The 20649-nt window shown below is 53.5% G+C and overlaps 2 protein-coding genes across 5 annotated transcripts; one reads left to right on the forward strand and one right to left on the reverse strand.

Annotated features, from left to right (window-relative positions):
• Window positions 1–139: 139 nt before the first annotated feature.
• Window positions 140–7735, reverse strand: MRM2 (mitochondrial rRNA methyltransferase 2). Of its 2 annotated transcripts, XM_030801350.1 has the most exons (4): window positions 7693–7735; window positions 5407–5696; window positions 1176–1601; window positions 140–1125 (listed from the first exon to the last, which is right to left on the reverse strand). In XM_030801350.1, exons 1-4 carry the CDS (start codon window positions 7698–7700, stop codon window positions 1067–1069), a joined length of 783 nt encoding a protein of 260 aa, XP_030657210.1. In that variant the 5' UTR covers window positions 7701–7735; the 3' UTR covers window positions 140–1066. The 2 variants fall into 2 exon arrangements, with proteins under 2 accessions (XP_030657210.1, XP_030657209.1); XM_030801349.1 differs by having other exon boundaries at window positions 140–1601.
• A 23-nt stretch (window positions 7736–7758) lies between these two features.
• Window positions 7759–20345, forward strand: NUDT1 (nudix hydrolase 1). Of its 3 annotated transcripts, none has more exons than XM_003278688.4 (4): window positions 7759–7787; window positions 10122–10285; window positions 18897–19042; window positions 20016–20345. In XM_003278688.4, exons 2-4 carry the CDS (start codon window positions 10134–10136, stop codon window positions 20186–20188), a joined length of 471 nt encoding a protein of 156 aa, XP_003278736.1. In that variant the 5' UTR covers window positions 7759–7787; window positions 10122–10133; the 3' UTR covers window positions 20189–20345. The 3 variants fall into 3 exon arrangements, with proteins under 3 accessions (XP_003278736.1, XP_030657211.1, XP_003278737.1); XM_030801351.1 differs by having other exon boundaries at window positions 7768–7832; XM_003278689.4 differs by lacking the exon at window positions 7759–7787 and adding an exon at window positions 8369–8611.
• The last annotated feature ends 304 nt before the right edge of the window (window positions 20346–20649 follow it).

Consider the following 20649-nt stretch of genomic DNA (forward strand, 5'->3'; position numbering starts at 1 on the left):
CAGACTTCCCCCACTGGTCCTTGGAATTTAATCATAGTTACAGTCAACAAACTCTTCTTGAGGGATGAGTGCACCTCCAGGAAATGGCTTTGAGGAAGCCAGTTTTAAAAAAAAAACAAAACTTCAAAGCATGGAAGTCCCTTAAAATAATGCAATCTCTATTATTTTATTAAATATACAGCTGCGTCAAGTTCCTAGAAAAGTAAAAGAAAATACACACACCACATCACTGCTTGCTTTGGCAATTACCTTTATGTTCTTGGGAGCCCAGACACTGATACAAATTTCCAGCAAAAACCAAAGCACACCCACCGCATGCATAAATTCAGACCATACGTCTTCCCTAATTGCTCCGGGAACTTTTGCTGCTTGAAGAATGCGTGAATTGCTGTATTATTCACCAGAAAGACAGAAGTTAATCCCCAGATGGAAATTTCAGATTTTTCTTTTGGTTTGCTTTTTGGTTTTTCATTTTTGTAGAGATGGGGGGTGTTGCTATGTTGCCCAGGTTGGTCTTGAACTCCTGACTTCAAAAAATCCCCCGGCCTCAGCCTTCTAAAGCCCTGGGATTACAGGCATGAGTGGCCTCACCCAGCCCCCAGATTTTCTACTTTAAACAGCCACACTAAGAACTGGAAACCTGTGCATGGCGCTCTCAGAGCAGGGGTGGAAAGCCTGTTTCTGTGTGACAGTTTAACAGTCTATAAGATGAAGTCCCGTCAAGGCACACATGGGCACACCCATCGCTGCCTCGGCGGATTCCTTCTGATCCTTCCCACAGTCTGTTTTTCTCCATCCTTCCATCCTCACCTTTCTCTTGATAACTTTCTCTTCACAAATCACAATATAGCGGACTTTTTCATTTTCCATGGCCCCTGAACTTAGTTTTGTCATCTCTTTTTGGTTAAAGAGAGAGAGAGAGAGAGAGACTCCCCACTTGTCCTGCTCCATCTCCAAAATCAGCTCAAATCTCCCAGGAACTCTTCAGGAAGGAGCTCAGGCTACATTTCTAGCTTAAAAGGAGCTAATGACCATTACGAAAATGGCACAAGAAATCCTCCCTGCTTCACAGCACCCTTCCTTCCGTGGTACTGTGTGGCCAGGAAGTTCCCTGCTTCACAGCACCCTTCTTTCCGTGGTACTGTGTGGCCAGGAAGTTCCCTGCTTCACAGCACCCTTCCTTCCGTGGTACTGTGTGGCCAGGAAGTACACTTCTGATGACTCTTTCCTGCTGGCTTCAGGTTTCATGATCCTTACATTCTGGAATTCCTCTGTCAGTCTCCTCTGTAACCGACGGCTCAGACTTCCAGCCCAGGTTTTACAAAGGAATGTCCCCCCAGGTTGCAGGATGTCTGGGGTCACGCTGAGAAGGGTCAGGCACAGGCTGATGAGCCTGTCATGATCGAGGTCCCGGAACCCCGTGGCATTGGGTGCCATGTCGCTCAGAATCACATCTGCTCTCCCACCAGGAAGCACCTCGAGGATTCTCTGTGAGGTTCTCGGGTCAGTTACATCAGCAGGGCACAGAAAAGTTGCTCCTTCCAGGGGGAATATGTGAAGAAGATCTACCCCAAGCACGAAGCCAACAGGAGAGCTGGGATCTGTGGAAGAAATGGTGAATGTGTTATTTATTTACACCCTGAATCTTTTCACAAAAATACAGTACATGTAACAAAGTGATGAAATAAAAATAAAATGTCAAGACCAGGGCAAAGAGCTAACGTGCAAATAGGTAAACACAGGCCTTCTCTATCTATACATCCTATAAAGACATATGGTGGGGTAGGTGGCGGGCCTTAACATCCGAGAAACTGAGGCCCAGACAGGAAGTGACTGTCCTAAAGTCATCCTCAGCCATGGGCAGACCTGTGCCAGGCACCAGGACTTCTGATTCCAAATCTGGTATCATTTCACTACCCAAGGCTCACTCTCTGTGAAAGGGTTCTTATCTCTGAGTGCTCTTTTTGATAAACTAAAACAGAAAATAGGCCAGTCCCAGTGGCTCACACCTATAATCCCAGCACTTTGGGAGGCTGACACGGGTAGATCACCTGAGGTCAGGAGTTCGAAGACTAGCCTGGCCAACATGGGGAAACCCCGTCTCTACTAAAAATACAAAAATTAGGCAGGTGTGGTGGCACATGCCTGTAATCCCAGCTACTCGGGAGGCTGAGACAGGAGAATCGCTTGAACCCGGGAGGCAGAGGCTGCAGTGAGCCAAGATCGCACCACTGCACTCCAGCCTCAGCGACAGAGCATCTCAAAAAAAAAAAAAAAAAAAAAAAAAAAAAGAAAAGAAAAAGAAAATAATATACTAGTACATAAAGTGCCTCTGGATTAAATCAATAAATCCATTCTCCAGCTTAATCCAATTGCTTTCAATGTAGAAACTACTGGAAACAAGTCAAGAGATGAGGAAAATGAACAGATACAAAATAATGTACAAAAACATATTGGCTAGGTGCGGTGGCTCACACCTAAAATCCCAGCACTTTGGGAGGCTGAGGCAAGAGGACTGCTTGAACCCAGGAGTTCTAGTCCAGCCTGGGCAACATAGTGAGATCCTGTCTCTACAAAAAAAATATAAAAATTAGCTGTAGTCTCAGCTACTCAGGAGACCCAGCTAAAATGAGGCGTGAGGTGTCCCATTTTCCTGGGCTGAAGATTGAGGGGTTTCGCCTTTGAAAAATAAGGTAATCTTCAAAATACCTGGACTTCCAATGTTTAAACTAAGAATGAAACACGGTCCCTTCCTCTCTCCCTACTGTTGGAACAGCCTTTCTGTTAAGCAGACTGAACAAGAAAATCTGTGACTGTACCCTTAGCTTATCAACTCTGACAAGTTCTCAACAGAACTACGGCCCTCCCAGTGGAGGGGACTGTTGGGGAGATGGGGGCGTTGGGCTTGTGAAGGGGGGGCTTTGAATGTAGGTACAGAGTGAGAAGAGGGGGAGGCAGATGCTGAGATCAGTTATAGGCAACAAGTCTTGTTTTAGGTAAGATGACACAATGGCATCTTTTTAGTTTTATAACTGGTGTTCCTCAAATATCAGCAAGTTATCTTTGTGTGTGTGTGCGTGTGTGTGTGTGAGACAGGGCCTCACTCCGTTGCACGGCCTCAGCTCATTGCAGCCTCGACTTCCCCAGGCTCAAGCAACCCCTCCCACCTCAGCTTCCTAAGAAGCTGGGACCACAGGTACATGCCACCATGCCTGGCTAATTTTTTGTAGAGACGGGGGTTTCACCATATTGCCCAGGCTGGTCTCGAACTCCTGACCTCAGGTGATCCTCCCCTTGGCCTCCCAAAGTGCTGGGATTACAGGTGTGGCCACTGCGTCCGGCCTCACCCCTCACTTGATGCTCCTGAGCTTTCGCTCCTATAATATCCAGCATGTTACAACCTTGGGAAATTTCCACCGAAGGCAAACAGCTTTGGCTGCATGCTTGTGACTTCCGGGAGGACAAGCCCAGGCAGATCACACTCACGCTCTCTCCTTCTGTCACTTCCTGCTACAAGGTACACTGGGCCACTCTCCTGCTTCATCTCAAGAGCACTTAGGGGAACAGAAACCACTGAAATCAGTTACTAGGAGGACTCCATGGTGATAAGCTCAGCAATAAGAAAAGGAACTGACATTTCCAACACAAATTCACTTATTTAGTCAATAAATGTTGAGCTGAAAAACAATAAAAAGGCTGTTCAGGCCGACCACAATGGAAGCACCAGGAAGCACCTTGAGGATGCTGGGAGGCAGAGGCGGGCACATCACCTGAGGTATGGAGTTCGAGACCAGCCTGGCCAACATGGCAAAACCTCATCTCTACTAAAAGTACAAAAATTAGCCGGAAATCACTTAAACACAGGAGGCAAAGATTACAGTGAGCCGAGATGGCGCCATTGCACTCCTGAGCAAGAGTGAGACTCTATCTCAAAAAAAAAAAAAAATGCTGTTGAAAGCCCGAAGAGGCATATCCTGGCCTAGGTATGGGCAGGGGCCACCCAAGGGGATGCTGATAGACACCAAGAGTTCATGGCAAACCTACCGCAAACCAGCAGTGAGGCGGATGTGCAGATCCAGGGGACCAGCATTCCAGGTCTGCACTTTCAACAAGTCATGAAACCCTGAGCCTCAGTTTCCTCACCAATAAATGGGGACCAGTGTCCCTACTCTAAGGTATTTGGGAGAGACTTGGGAGAGCTCTGGGTGGACTGTCTCACCCTATTCAAATGCCAGTGCATGCAGCTACCCTGGCTTTACAGCAGGCAACATGAATGGCAAGGATATTCACCACAGCACACGCATCCCAGCCAAAAGCCAAAAGCAACCTCGATGCCACAGTGAGGGAGCTGGTTAAAGAACCTACGGTGCAAGCACTACACGGAATAGGATGAAACTTTCCCAATGACGACAGTGTCTTCAGTTGTATGAGCGGTTGGCTGATCTCATTATTCAGGGGAACCTTTTTATACAGAAAATCTTACTCAAAACCCTAAGATATAAAACAGATGAAAACTGCATCTCAGCTTCACCCAGAGCGGAGAATCCATAGCCCTGGCCATGAAGCCTCTTCTAGGTTCTGGAGGGAGCAGCCCCAGTGGGGCCACCAGGAAGCCCCAGGGCTTACGGGACTTGGAAATTTAGCTGTGCTGTTGGGGAGAGATGTCAATACACCATTAAGAGTAGCCGGGCGCCGTGGCTCACATCTGTAATCCCAGCACTTTGGGAGGCCGAGGTGGGAGGATCACATGAGGTCAAGAGTTCAAGATAAGCCTGGCCAACATGGTGAAACCCTGTTTCTACTTAAAAAAACAAAAAGAAAAAATTAGCCGGGTGCGGTGGCGGGCGCCTGTAATCCCAGCTACTCGGGAGGCTGAGGCAGGAGAATCGCTTGAACCCGGGAGGCAGAGGTTGCAGTGAGCTGAGATCACACCATTGCACTCCAGCATGGGCAAGAGTGAGACTCCGTCTGGGGCGGGAAAAAAACAAACAAAAAAATAATAATATATATATATAAAATACATATATATATGTATTATTAAGCAAAAATAGCTCCAACAAGGCTGCAAATTAGCAAGGAAAGTATGGCACAACATCGCTTTTGAAAATGTGAGGGGTCTATGCAAGCACAAGCCTGGAAGGATGCACACCACCGTGCTGGTGCCGGTACCAGCGGGCGGTCTCATGCTAGGTGATTTCCATGTTCACTGCACCTTTCTACCTTGTCTTTCATTTTGAAAATGGCAGCGTCCTATTTTTAACATCACCATTGCTAAACCACCCACTAGGAAGTGGGCGCCTTCAAAAAAGGGCTCCACCATCCCACATCCACTGGCAGAGGCAGCTTGCCCATGCCCACTCAGCCTCAGGGTAGCCAGAAGGTGCCAACAGCAGTGCAGAGGCCCACCTGTGCCTGCGGCGTTGACCTTCTGCACCGCCACCTGACTCCAGGCCCCAGGAGCTGCCCCGCAGTCTAACACCCGAAGGCCAGGCCGAAGAATCTGGTGCCTCTCGTTCACCTCCAGGAGCTTGAAGGCGCTTCGACACCGGTAACTCTCCACCTTTGCAGCCTTCACGAATGGGTCCCTGAGATGCCGGGTCAGCCACAGGTGCTCAGCGCCTGTCCGATTCTTGCAGCGACTCCCAACAGTGTGGAACCATTGACGCTGAAAGGAAGCACACACCAGCTTCAAGTACCTGGTGGGAGAGAAGAGGAGCAGGCAGGTTGGCATCACACAGAATGGCAGGTCATGAGCTGGGAGGGCCCTCAGATCAACTCATTCATTTCTAGAGACAGGACACCAAGGCCCAGGAGGAGAGGTGAACTGACAAGGCTACACAGCCGGAAAGCAGGCATCACAGGCCAAACTGTGTCCCCGCAAAATTCATGTGTTGATGTCCTAACCCTTGGTACCTCAGAATATGGGGGTATTCGGAGACAGGACCCAAATACGCCCATACACCTGAAAGAGGTGACCAAGTTAGAACAAGGTCATATGGGTAGGCCCTATTCCAACAGGAATGATGTCCTTATAAAAATAGATTAGGGGGCCGGGTATGGTGGCTCACACCTGTAATTCCAGCACTTTTGGAGGCCAAGACAGGTGGATCCCCTGAGGTCAGGAGTTCGAGACCAGCCTGGCCAACCATGGCCAACATGGTGAAACCCCGTCTCTACTAAAATGCAAAAATTAGCCGGGCGTGGTGGCACGTGCCTGTAAACCCAGCTACTCAGGAGGCTGAGGCAGGAGAATCGCTTGAACCCGGGAGGCAGAGGTTGCGGTGAGCCGAGATTGTGCTACTGCACTCCAGCCTGGGCGACAGTACGAGACTCCGTCTCAAAAAATAAGTAAATACGTAAATTAATTAATTAAAGTAATATTCTTTTCTCATCTGGCAAAAATGTTCATTGGACTCTGAGAGGCTGCAAGAAAACCTCGTAAGGACAGATCCTTGCCTTAGTGACATAGTTCCGGAGCTTTGGCAGCTAGTACAGAGGATCTGGCCTGTCACATTTCTTTCTTTTTTTTTTTTTTTTTTTTTTTACTTTGAGACAGGGTCTCGTGCAGTGGTGAGGTCATGGCTCAACGCTGACTCAAACTCCTGGGCTCAAACAATCCTCTCACCTACATGTCTTAAATAAAATTGAACTAAACCTGTGTCAATCGTTGAAGGACAATTTCCAAGACTCTCTGGACAATTGTTACAATAAATGTAACAATTTATTCACAGCCCACAATAGCCAAGCAGGTGGAAGCTATACACACCTCCCCTCGTTTAACTCTGAGAAAACCTCACCAAGTAAGTTCTATGTCGTTTTTTTCTTTTTTTGAGACGGAGTCTTACTCTGGCGCCCAGGCTGGAGTGCAGTGGCACAATCACAGCTGATTGCTGCCATAACCTCTGGGTCTCAAGTGAACCTCCCACCTCAGCCTCCTGAGTAGCTGGGACTACGGGTGTGCACCACCATGCCTGGGCTAATTTTTTTTTTTTTTTTTTAATTCTTAAAAACCTTTTTTAGAGACGGCATCTCACTGTATTGCCTAGGCTGGTCTCGAACTCCTAGGCTCAAACGATCCTCCTGCCTCAGACTCCCAAAGTGCTGGGATGACAGGTGTGGGCCACGAAGCCCGGTCTCCATGTCCATCTTTCTGATTTAAATAAACAAATAAAAGTTACTACCCCCATGGCTCCAAGGCCAAAGCTTCTAGCTTCTGCAACACCAAAGCGTGCTGACCAGCCAGGAGGCACTGACTGCTGACCGTGAGTCGCTGTCTTCCCCTGGCTTAAGGGGCTCCCGAGAAAATGGCACAGGCCGGTCCCGGGGGCCAGAGCCCACTCGACAGCCCGGGAAGCGTGGGCAATGGAGCTACCCGGCCCACGAAACGACTCCCGCCCCGGGCTCGCCCCCAGAGCCTTGGATCTGGGCCCTGGCGCTGCCCCCGCACCTGGACTCCGCCCCCGGCCCCGGCCTCCCCACGGCGCCGCCGGCCCTGCCCCTGGAGACCTGAGGGCGCCCTCCTCCCCGGGAACTGCGACCCGGAATCCTGGCCTCGCCCCTGTCGCGCTCGCTGAGTGCGGCGACGGTGCCCAGCGCTCGGCACCCAGCCCCGAGGCCAGGACCCAGGAAGGCGACGGAGCGGACCCCAACCACTCCCGCCGCCTGCACGCACACCAGTAGCGCCCAGCTCACCCCGCCATGGGTGTTCCCCGCGCCTGCAGTGCGGCGCCGGAAGTGCCTGGCCTCGCTTCCGGTCAGAGGCCCCGCCCCCGGAAGTGGCGGTGCAGGTACTAAAAGCGTGCCCGGGGATCCCAGGAGTCGTGGGGACCAAGGTGGGGAGCCGGGCCAGCGGGCGGCAGGAGACCAGGGGAGCCGAGCCATGGGCTTGGGGGAGAGCGGAGCCGGGAGCTCGGGGGAGACCAGAAGAGCGAGGCCGGGGGCTCGAGGGCGACGAGGATAGCGGGGCCGGGGGTTTGGGAGAGAGACAAGGAGAGCGGGGCCGGGGGCTTGGGGGAGATCGGGAGAGCGGGGCGGAGGCTTGGGGGAGACCAGGAGTAAATCACAAAAATTTACTGTGGAAACCATGGCTTCTGGCAGGAACAGATCAGTGTCGGGACAAAGTACACGGGCCTCGTGTGAAACTCAGCCATAAACCCACTTACCCTGTCTGACCTGCCTCCGCCACCAGGACCCAGTCTCAGTGAAATGGGAAAGGTTCCTTTGTCCTCCTCGAAGGGCGTGCGATGGGGATGTGGGTCACTTTTTCAGTGCCCCGCTGCTCAAGCCTCTAGGAGAGCATACAGACAGGCAGGCTGAGGGGCTCCCACCCCACGGCAGTGTCTAGGGGTTAATGTTTGCAGCTCCTGAAGCCCCAGTAGGCATGTGTTAGAGGGTGCTCTTTCAGTTTAGCCTTGTAGATGGCCTGTGTTAGTCAGCTGTTAGACTCTCTGCCTTATGGCAAGGACAGAGGGCTTTCTGTATCCCCGGGTTTCTTGCCTTGATATACCGGAGCAATCAGATCACACGGCGGCTTGGAGAGTGAGTGCAAGGTTTTATGAGTGGAATTAGCCCTCAGCAGATGGGGGAGCTAGAAGGGAGTTGGAGTGGGAAGGTGATTTTCCCCTGGAGTCGGGCTGTTGAGCAGCCTGGGCTCTCCTCTGATTGCCCCTGCCAAACTCATGGTTCCGCCAGTTGATGACCTGCTGGTGCCTGTTGGTGTGCTTTCCACGTCTTCTTGACGTCCAGCGGCTTGTGTCTCTGCCCACTAGGATCTGGGGTTTTTTTATAGGCACAGGACGGGTACGTGGCGGGCTTGGGAAATGCAACATTTGGGCAGGAAAACAGAAATGCCTGTCCTCTGCTAGGTCCCTGGGCGCAGGCCTGGGGGTGGAGCCCTAGCCAGATACCACGCCCTCCTCTCCGCAGCACTTCCCTGCCCCCTTCCTTATCATCTGGTCCCTTTTCTCAGACACCACAACTTCCAAGAAGGATCACTGGTCCTGAACCCTGTGTCTTGGCCAGGTGTGGACCTCCGAAAAGTTGGTCCTGGCTGGACGCAGTGGCTCACGCCTGTAATCTCAGCACTTTGGGAGGCTGAGATGGGTGGATTGCTTGAGCTCAGGAGTTCATGACCAGCCTGGGCAACATGACAAAACCCCACCTCTACTAAAAATACAGAAATTAGCTGGGTGTGGTGGCTCATGCCTGTGGTCCCAGCTATGTGGGATGCTGAGGCAGGAGGATGGCTTCAGCCAAGGAGGCCAAGGTTACAGTGAACCGTGATCACGCCACTCTCCTCCAGCCTGGGCAACAAGAGCAGGATCTTGTCTCAAAATAAATAAAGGAAAGTTGGTCCTGGCCCTCCAGCATTTCTCCAGGGTCCTTTTTCCAGCAGGGACCTGGCAGAGGCATCGCCCTCAGAGTCCTCTGCACCTGGACCTGCACACCTATGGGAGCAGGAAGGGCCCTTGTGACTTCCAGTGCCCCCCCGGGTGCCAGGTCCTACGGTAGGAGCAGAGTGAGTGGGGTATAAACTCCTATCACAGGAGGGAGGACTAGCCAGGCCTGGCTGGGTGGACCTGTGTCTACAGCCACACATTTCCTGGGAATCTGGAAGCCTGCTGCAGAGAGGCCAGGTCCCACTAGACTGAAAGAAGCTCCTGTTAATCCAAAGGCCAGAGTTGAAGCCTGACCTGAGGACCACAGGAGAAACTGCGTGGTTATTTTGGTGCCAATCAGGCACGGGGACTGTTGTTGCCCACTGTGTGCCTATGGGCAGGGGGTTCCTAGCGGTAGACGCAGGAGCAAGAGCGCGCTCTGGAAGGGTGATGTTGTCCTCTGCACCTGAGTACTGAGTTGTGGAGAAGGAAGGTAGCACCAGCCTCTGTTCTACTTGATCAGCCCCGCTGACCACTGGGTTCTGTTTCTACCTCAGAAAATCATTGGTTCAATGGCAGGTTTCCACCTGCCACAAGGGAAGCCACGCGTGGCAGGGCTGGGGAATTACAGCATACCCCCCGCCCCCCACTGCCTCCCAGAGCACATCCCCTTCCTTCTGGCCCCTGGCACCCGGCTCTTCCACGAACATCATGGCTGACTCTGCCCTCTCACCTTCCTTTCAGAACCCAGGGACCATGGGCGCCTCCAGGCTCTATACCCTGGTGCTGGTCCTGCAGCCTCAGCGAGTTCTCCTGGGCATGAAAAAGCGAGGCTTCGGGGCCGGCCGGTGGAATGGCTTCGGAGGCAAAGTGCAAGAAGGAGAGACTATCGAGGATGGGGCCAGGAGGTAAGGACGGGGCAGGTCTGGCCGTGGAGCTGGCTTTCCCAGGGCACAGGGATTCGGGCTGTCGGGCCACACCCTTGGTTTCACCACTTAGAGCTAAGTGACCTGGAGCAGGGGATTAACCTGTGAGCCTCAGTGTCTTCATCTCAGAATGAAGAACAGTCCGCAGCCCTTAGGACTCTTGTGAAGATTAAATGAGGAAATGAACACGAAGGACTTAGAACAGTGCGTGGTGTGTGGTGCGTGCTGAGTGCGTGTTAGCTGTTGTGGCGCGGTGGTGCGTGGTGTGTGGTGCGTGCTGAGTGCGTGTTAGCTGTTGTGGCGCGGTGGTGCTGGGGCCTGCAGGGCGTATCTGGAAGCCTCTGTGCAGCGGCTTGAATTGAACCCTCCGGCTCCCTCACTGTCACTGAAGGGCTTGTCAGTCACTTGGTTCCCCTGTTCAGTGGAGCTGATGATCGCTTTTATCTCACACCCACTGTACACAAGGTCTCACTGCATCCTCAACACAGCCAGCTTCACCTAGGAAGGAACTGAAGCCAGAGGTTGAGCCGTTTACCCAAGATCACCCAGCCCTCCAGACGCCCCTCACCCCTTGCAGGGTAAATGAGATCCTCTGTGTAAACATCGCTGCACAGACATTAGCCCCCGTTCAGGTTTTTGTTCTGAGGAAGGTAGGCCAGCTTCCCTGGAGAGGAGAACTGCAGAGTAAAGAGGGTCCTGGCACGGAGGAAAGCCAAGACGCTGCAGCCTAGTGGCTTTCCAATTTTTTCGTCACAACCTGCAGTAAGAAATACGTTTTATACTCTGATAGAGTATACACACTCAGGTGTGCAGGTACAGCTAAAATAAGTTGCAGTAGCCACCCTTATTACGTAAAAGGGGACTCTACTTTTCCCCTTCGTTTCTCTTTTTTCCTCCAGAGATGGGATCTCACCCATGGCACACTCCTGGCTCACTGCAGCCTCAAACTCTTGGGCTCAAACGATCCTCCTGCCTCAGCCTCACGAACAGCTGGGACCACAGGCACATGCCACCATGCCCAGTTCGTTTTTTAATTCTTTGTAGAAATGGTGTCTCATTAATTCCCGGGCTCAAGCGATCCTCCCTCCCGGGCCTCCCAGAGTGCTGAGATTGCACACGTGAGCTACTGGCTTGACTCTTTTTTTTTCAATTGCAATCCACTAAGCCGATTTCGCGGGGTACCTGGGTCCCAACCCTCAGTTTGGAGAGCCCTGTGTGTGCTTCCCCTCCAAGGCTTGGGACCCCGGGCCGCAGCCACGTGGACACATTTGATCAGTCACTGTGGCAGGTGCCAGTGCGACAGGCTCTGTGCTGGGGGCTGCAGCTGGGGAGGAGGACCACTGGGTGTGAGCCGGGCATCCAGCGTGTCCCTGCCAGGAGTGTGTGCAGAGCAACAACAGCACAGGAAACAGGAAAGGTGGCCCCGGGGGCTCTTCTGCCCAGCCCTTTGTCTTTGATCTGCTAAGACCGCCCATCAGCTCAGGGATTTCTGTAGCGCTGCTCTGTGTTGGGGCCTGGGGACATGAGGAGGAACAGGTCAGTCCCTGCCTCTGGAGCTCTCGTGTCGTCTGGCTGCCGGGTTCAGGAGACCTGCAGAAGGAGGTCTGGTCCACACCTGGTGGCCAGGGGCCTCCGGGAGAAAGGAAGGGAGAATAACTGGGCACCAGGAAAACGCTCCGAGGGCCTGACGTTGGCTGGGAGGGCGTGGCAGGAGGGAGGAAGGAAACATTTGCAGAAGCACAGAGGGCTGGAGGAGCGCCAGCTGTGCAGAGAAGTGGGGGGTGTGAGGGGAGCAGGCAGCGGGGCGAGGAGGCTGGACGGAGGAACTCCAGGTGGCTGGATTTCCGCTTCTTGTCCTGCCGGTGACAAGCAAAGCACAGGCCCCCTCGGCAGCCCTGCTTTATTTTCTTCTGAACTTTGTCACAGTCGAAGGAACTTTCCTCCTACCCTCTGTAAATATTACACAAACAGAGGGACCATCACTCCAGACCCTCAATGCTGAATACAGCGGTGGCTTGCTGTCAGACCAGGGTTTGAGGGGGTGAACTGAGGCACAGAGCTGGAAGCCTGTGACTTCCATCCTTGGGTGTAACCTGGATCCATCCCCCTCACCTGGACAGGTGCAGCAGCCCGAAGCTGGGCTGGCCGCCTCCACCCTCCCCTCTGCAGTTCCCACTCCACACAGCTGCCAGGTGGCCCTTCCCAGACTGCATCTGGGTCTCCCCCAACCCCCAACACACAGACACACACATACACACATTAAACCCTTAACACCTCCCAGTGCACTGAAAGCCACCCTCCTGTGTCAGCCACTGAGCCCCCCATGGGCTTGCCTTCCCCCTCCCTCCTGACTTTGTGCCCCTGGGACACCCCAACCTGTTGCCCACCTTCCTCTTCATCTGGTTGACCCCCCACCCCACCCCTGGCAGCTTTCACAGCTAAGAAAGTGCCTTCCCCACGCGTCATTCTTAACACATCTCATCCTGTATCTTTCCTTCACGGCACTCTCACCCTTTCTAATCATATTTAATGATTCACTTCCTGTCAGTCTTTCCCCAGAATCATTCTATAAGATCAGGACTGCCCAGGCTAGAGTGCGGTGACACGGTCATAGCTCACTGCTGCCTCGACCTCCTGAGCTCAAGCCATCCTCCCGAGTAGCTGGGACTACCAGCGCACATTACCACAACTGGCTAATTATTTTTAGTAGAGACAGGGTTTTGCCATGTTGCCCAGGCTGGTGTCAAATTCCTGGCCTCAAGCGATCCTCCCACCTCAGCCTCCCAAAGCACTGGGATTACAGGTGTGAGTCACTGCGCCCAGTGTAACTTGCACTTTTATTGAAGTGTCATGCACATATAGAAAATTGCACAGTGGGTTTTTAAGAAGTGGGTCCACCTGTTTCTTTTTTTTTTTTTTTTTTAAGATGGAGTCTTACTCTGTTACCCAGGCTGGAGTGCAGTGGCATGATCTCGGCTCACTACAACCTCTGCCTCCCGGGTTCAAGCAGTTCTCCTGCCTCACCCTCCTGAGAAGCTGGGACTACAGGCACCCGCCACCACGCCCAGCTAATTTTTCTATTTTTAGTAGAGACGGGGTTTCACCATGTTGGCCACGATGGTCTCGATCTTCTGACTTCGTGATCCACCCGCCTTGGCCTCCCAAAGTGCTGGGATTAGAGGTGTGAACCACTGCACCCGGCCACCTGTTTCTTTTTTCGAGATGGAGTCTTTCTCTGTAGCCCAGGCTGGAGTGCAGTGGCACGATCTCTGCTCACTGCAACCTCCACCTCCCGGTTCAAGCGATTCTCCTGCCTGGGCCTCCCAAGTAGCTGGGAGTACAGGTGCATGCCACCACGCCTGGCTAATTTTTGTATTTTTTGGTAGAGACAGTTTCACATGTTGTCCATGCTGGTCTCGAACTGACCTCAAGTGATCCAGCACCTCTGCCTCCCAAAGTGCTGGTGTGAGCCACCGCGCCTGGCAGGTCCACCTGTTTAACCAACATGTAGATCAAGAAATAGAAGTGGACCGTGGGACCCTGCCCTCCACCCTGACCTCCAGCACAGCTGATGACTTCGGCCTGTTCCCAAATACAGTTCAGGATCCTAGAGGCTGTGCCCTTGTCTGGCTTCTTTTCAGCGTCACATGTGCCACAGCAGTGACTCCTCTGGCTGCTGGGTAATGCCCTGCAGAGGCCGATGCTGCAGCTCACCCGCTCTGCTGCAGCTCACCCGCTCTGCTGCAGGTCCCCAGCTCTGCTGCAGCTCACTCGCTCTGCTGCAGCTCACCGGCTCTGCTGCAGGTCCCCGGCTCTGCTGCAGCTCACCCGCTCTGCTGCAGCTCACCCGCTCTGCTGCAGCTCACCCGCAGCCCAGCTCTGCTGCAGCTCACCCTCTGCTGCAGCTCACCGCCTCTGCTGCAGGTCCCCAGCTCTGCTGCAGCTCACTCGCTCTGCTGCAGCTCACCCGCTCTGCTGCAGCTCACCCGCTCTGCTGCAGGTTCCCAGCTCTGCTGCAGGTCCTCAGCTCTGCTGCAGTTCACCCGCTCTGCTGCAGCTCACCCACTCTGCTGCAGGTGTGCATTTGGGGCTTTCCCTTGGGAGCTATTGCAAGCGACTGCCAGGAACGGTCCTGACGTGTCTTTCGGTGCCCGTGTGCACCTTTCCCTGCGGACAGTCACCTTGGAGGAAAACTGTAGATGTTCAGCTTCAGCAGAGATTGCCAAGCCACTTTCCACAGATGTTTCGCTAATTCACACTCCCGCTAGGGGCGTGACTTCTGCTTCCTCCAAATGCTCAACCACACTTGGTACTTTCTCTTTTTTCATCTTAGCCATGTTGGTAGGGGACGTTCTGTGGGCCCTCAGGACTGCAAAAGGGGAGCATCTTCACAGTGTTTGCGGGCTGCATGGATGTCCCCCTTTGCGAGTCTGTGGGCCGCGTGGATGTCCCCCTTTGTGAAGTATCTGCTCAAGCCTTTTGCCCGTGTTGAATTTGGTTAGCTTTTCTTGATTTTTTTTTTTTTTTTTAAAGAGATGGAGTCTCACTGTTACCCAGGCTGGTCACAATTTCTGATTTATTTGTAATTCTTTATACATTTTAGATGTGAGTTGTCAGATATTATATATATTGCAAATATTTTCTACTCAGTGGCTCCTACTCTTAGTGATATTTTGATAAACAAGTTTATTATTTTAATATAACCTGATATGTAATTTTTATTTTATAGTTAGCATTTTGTACATGCTTTTAAAGAAATCTTCCTATCCCAGGCTTAAGATATTCTCGGGCCAGGCGCAGTGGCTCACGCCTGTGATCCCAGCACTTCGGGAGGCCAAGGCAGGAAAATCACTTAAGCTCAGGAATTCAAGACCAGTCTAGGCGACATAGCAAGATGACTTCTCTACTAAAAATTTTAAAACTTAGCCAGGTGTGGTGGTGCATACCTGTGGTCCCAGCCACTCGGGAGACTGAGGTGGGAGGATCGCTTGAGCCCAAGAGGTCGAGGCTGTAGTGAGTTGTGATGGCACCATGGCATTCCAGCCTGGGCGACAGAGTGAAACCCTATCATTTTTTTTGTTGTTGTTGTTTTTTGAGACGGAGTCTCGCTCTGTCGCCCAGGCTGGAGTGCAGTGGCGCGATCTGCTCACTGCAAGCTCCGCCTCTCAGGTTCACGCCATTTTCCTGCCTCAGCCTCCCGCACCTGCGACTACAGGCGCCTGCCACCATGCCCAGCTAATTTTTTTTAAATATTTTTAGTAGAGACAGGGTTTCACCACGTTAGCCAGGATGGTCTCGGTCTCCTGACCTCGTGATCTGCCTGCCTCGGCCTCCCAAAGTGCTGGGATGACAGGCGTGAGCCACCGCACCCGGCCAAAGAGACGGAGTCTCACTCTTGTTGCCCAGGCTGGAGTACAATGCACCATCTCAGCTCACTGCAACCTCCGCCTCCCAGGTTCAAGCGATTCTCCTGCCTCCGCCTCCCAAGTAGCTGGGATTACAGGCGCCCGCCACCATGCCCGGCTGATTTTTTTGTGTATTTTTAGTGGAGATGGGGGTTTCACCATGTTGGCCAGGCTGGTCTTGAACACCTGACCTCACGGGATCCACCTGCCTCGGCTTCCCAAAGTGCTGTGATTACAGGCGCGAGCCACCGTGCCCAGCCGAGACCCTGTCTTAAAGAAAAAAAAAATCCCTCGTTGGGGAGCATCTGCAAGCGTGAGGAATGGGGGACACTGGAGCCAGACAGGCTGGTGCTTAGGGGGTCCCAGGGCCCGGGAACCCAGCAGAAAACAGCCTCACCCTCAGGGGATGACGTACCATCAGCCACAGGCCACCAGCACGGCCCTGGGCTTCAGTACCTGCGAGTCTGAATGGATTTGCTCCTGGGGCGACCCCAGGCCCTTGCTGCTCAGGAGGCGGCGGCAGGGAGGAGCCTTGGCAGCCTGGTCTCCGGGGAGGCTGGTCCCTGTTTTATTCACGCAATACCCAGTGCTATTCTATCAGGAGGACCCCAGGACGGGCCCTAACTCCCAGGCCAACAGCCGGTTTAGGCGCCCCGCTCGCCTGCAGGGGGCAGGCCTGAGCGCCTAGCCCCAGTCCAGAGGGCTGGACTCAGACCCTCCTCTGTGGGGCAGGGGACAGGCACATGGGGAGTACTGAATTGTGGGGGTATGCAGATTCGGGCTTCAGGTGCACGGTGTGAGCGGACCTTTCTAGACAGCATCCCTGATCCGAAAGAGTAGCGAGGCCAGGGACACAGGAGCAGCGATGGGAAGCAGGCCCGCCGGAACCTCTGACTCCCACCTCCCCACGCCACGGAGGCGCCGCACCACCCTGTGTTTTTGTTTCATGTATTTCTCATCCTGTTCCCCATGTTCCGCCTAGGGAACCGAGTGCCATGGATAGAGCAGACACTTGGGCAGAACTGAAGCAGCGTCATCTTCACCTGCCTGATGCTCCCTGCCTGGGAAATGGAGCTTCAGCTCTGTCTCCCAGCGGATTCTTGATGCTTCCTACGCTGCCGTGTGCTGGGGAAGATTAACCAAAATCAGTCACAACATTCCATTGGGAGGTGACGCTTTTTTTTTTAAGACAAGCAACAGCCCGCCGCCAAGAGGCAGGTGAGGCCCCACTGAGCCCTTCTGTTGCATCTAATTGGGGAGCCATTTGTACCCCACAAGTAGAAGCACACATTAATTTTTTAGCTCAAGTCCAACTTTAATTAGCCATCTCCATGAATAAATGCTCATTCCAGGTCCGTTTCCTCTCCAGTCCCTGCAGTTTAAGCTGAGGAGGCAATGCTTAAATCAGACCATTTAGGCCAGGCATGGTGGCTCACACCTGAAATCCCAGCACTTTGGGAGGCCAAAGCAGAAGGATCGCTTGAGCCCAGGAGTTCAGGACCAGCCTGGGCAACATAGCAAGACCCTGTCTCTAAAAAAAAAAAAAAAAAAAAATTAGCAGGGAATGGTAGGAGGAGCAGACTGAGGTGCCCGGCGGCTGTGGCCCGTGCATCCCCAGGGTCCCAGCATGGAGTGGGTCTCCGGGAAATGTCTGCTGAGGGACTGAGCAAGAACCCGACTGAGCACAGCAAGCAAACGCTCAGAACGGGAGGTCAGCAGCACCGCTGTGCCCAACGCGGGTTTCCACCATAACCCAAAGGTGGAACATTTTATTCTTCCATACCAAACAGGAGTTGAGAAGCCAGCTGGGTTCCTTGAGGTGTGGAATGTCACGCACTCCTCCTTTCTTGCTTGCAAAGCCCAAGGTATAAAGTGTGTATAACCTTTTTTTTTTTTTTTTTAGACAGGGTCTAGCTCGGTTGCCCAGGCTGGAGTGCAGTGGAGTGATCACAGCTCACTGCAGCCTCCAACTCCTGGGCTCAAGCATTCCTCCCACCTCAGTCTCCTGAGTAGCTGGGACTACAGGCGAGTGCCACCATGCCCAGCTAATTTTTGTCTTTTGTAGAAACAGGGTTTTGCCGTGTTGCCCAAGCTGGTCTCAAACTCCTGAGCTCAAGCGATCGATCCTCCCACCTTGGCCTCTGAAAATACTGGGATTACAGGCGTGAGCCACCCTGCACCCAACCTGTTTGCATTTTTATTTTTGAACTTTAAGCTATTAAGGACTAATGTTTGCATTTCTTAAGGGATGTACAGAGGAGAAAGAGCCAAAGGAAAAACACTGAAATGGTAGCATTCCTGGGTGATGACTTTATGGTGTTTTGTTTCCTGGTTGTCTACAACAAATAAGTAATTTTTGAATCAGCAACAGCATTAGACTACTTCGGAGGAGCCTTCTGGCTCTGTGTGCCCCGAAGCAGGGAAGGGCTTGTTCCCAGGCGCAGCAGCACTTGGGCACCCCGTGGTGAGGTCGGCCCCTTACACCTCCTCCAGGCACAGCCGTGGGGAGCAGGTCCCGAGAAGGCGCAGGAAGAGGCCCAGGCCACGTGTCCCGTGTGGTCAGCCTGGGGACCAGAGTTAAAACCAGAGCTCCTCCTTCAGGAAAGAGATCATAGAAGCCTGTGGTTTCATCCTGTGTTCTCAGAGAAGAGGCACCAGGCTGGAAAGACATTTCTTTGGGCAGACAGGCCCAGAGTGTAGGGCCCAGGTTCCCGGAGCAAGCGTCCCAGGGCCCCGGCGGTCATAACCACCGCTGCGTGGGCTCTGATGCTCAGCCACGGAAAAGCAAGTAACCGGGAATGAAGGAAGTGGGGTCAGTCCCAACCCTGCCACGTTCAGGTCTCCAGACGGTGGACAAGTGGCTGGACTCCCCTGGGCCTGGGCTGTCACTGGCACACAGAGGGCACTGAACGAGAGCTGCATTCCTCCCACCAGCGGCTCCACACCATCTCCAGGCCCCTCCCCAGAGCCTCTCAACTAAAATCAGTGTCTTCAAAGTTCAGGTTGATCCTGAAGCTCAGGCAGGTCGGGACCAGCTAATGCATTCTGGATGACATCCTGCTGGGGCTCCCATCCACCCTGGTGGCTCCCTGGGCTGTGTGTAGATGCCCAGCTCCTCCTCCCTGCCATCGTGTGGGCATGGCGCCATGCCCTGACGGCCTCCCTCCCCTGTCCACCTCTGCCTGCAGGGAGCTGCAGGAGGAGAGCGGTCTGACGGTGGACGCCCTGCACAAGGTGGGCCAGATCGTGTTTGAGTTCGTGGGCGAGCCTGAGCTCATGGACGTGCATGTCTTCTGCACAGACAGCGTCCAGGGGACCCCCGTGGAGAGCGACGGTGAGTCTCATGGGGCCTGCTCCCCATCCCCACTATGCAGGTCCCATCTCCTGGCTGGGAGAAAGGCCATCCGCCCAAACCATCTCTGAGTGCCAGGCACCGGGCAGCCTGCGTCCCCCTCCACCCCACAGTGCCAGCATGGGCCCCATGAGCCGTGCGTGGTTTCTGCACCGAGGCTACAGCAGCGTACCCGCCCCTGCTCTGCACCCACCCTAAAATGAGAAACACGGTCATGAGGATGAAATACAAACAATCATCAGGTTCCTCACGATCACTCAGTGAACTCCTCAGAGAGTCAGTGTAAGTTTGGGCTGGCCAGACGCAGTGGCTCACACCTGTAATCCCAGTGGACTGTGGGGGGCCGAGGCAGGAGGATTGCTTGAGCCCAGGAGTTCAAGACCAGTCTGGGCAACATAGTGAGACCCCATCTCTACAAAAAAACATGATTGGTTTTTTTTTGGTTGTTGTTGTTGTTTTTGAGACAGAGTCTCACTGTCACCCAGGCTGGAGTGCAGTGGCGCGATCTCGGCTCACTGCAAGCTCTGCCTCCCGGCTTCACGCCATTCCCCTGCCTCAGCCTCCCAAGTAGCTGGGACTACAGGCGCCCGCCACCACGCTTGGCTGATTTTTTGTATTTTTAGTAGAGACAGGGTTTCACCGTGTTAGCCAGGATGGTCTCGATCTCCTGACCTCGTGATCCGCCCACCTCAGCCTCCCAAAGTGCTAGGATTACAGGCGTGAGCCACCACACCTGGCTACGCCTGGCTAATTTTTTTGTACTTTTAGTAGAGATGGGGTTTCACCGTGTTAACCAGGATGGTCTCGATCTCCTGACCTCGTGATCTGCCTGCCTTGGCCTCCCAAAGTGCTGGGATTACAGGCGTGAGCCACCGCGCCCGGCCAAAAAAAAACATGTTTTTAAGCATGAAGTTTGGGTTGCACCTCAGTGCCTCCCCTTTCCCCCTCGGTACAGAAATGCACCCATGCTGGTTCCAGCTGGACCAGATCCCCTTCAAGGACATGTGGCCCGACGACAGCTACTGGTTTCCACTCCTGCTTCAGAAGAAGAAATTCCACGGGTACTTCAAGTTCCAGGGTCAGGACACCATCCTGGACTACACGCTCCGCGAGGTGGACACGGTCTAGCAGGAGCCCAGGGCAGCCCCTGGGCAGGAGACATGGCTGCTGAACAGCCGCAAACCGTCTTCACCTGGGGGCACTGAGTGGTGCAGAGCTGGGTTTCGTCTGGAATTAACTGGATGGAAAGGAAAATAAAGGTCTCTAGCGGTGGGTTTTTTGTTTTGTTCTTGTTTTTGTTTTTGGAGATGGAGTCTCACTTTGTTGCCCAGGCTGGAGTGCAGTGGCACAATCTTGGCTCACGTCAACCTCCACCTCCCGGGTTCAAGCGATCCTCCCATCTCAGCCTCCCGAAAAGGTGGGATTACAGGCGCACATTGCCACACCCAACTAATATTTGTCTGTTTAGTAGAGATGGGGTTTCACCATGTTGACCAGGCTGGTCTTGAACTCCTGACCTCGGGTGATCCACCTGCCTCAGCATCCCAAAGTGCTGGGATTACAGGCGTGAGCCACCTTGCCCGGCCAGT

Source organism: Nomascus leucogenys, chromosome 20, assembly GCF_006542625.1.
Source record: "Nomascus leucogenys isolate Asia chromosome 20, Asia_NLE_v1, whole genome shotgun sequence".
In the NCBI taxonomy this organism is placed as follows: Eukaryota; Metazoa; Chordata; class Mammalia; order Primates; family Hylobatidae; genus Nomascus; species Nomascus leucogenys.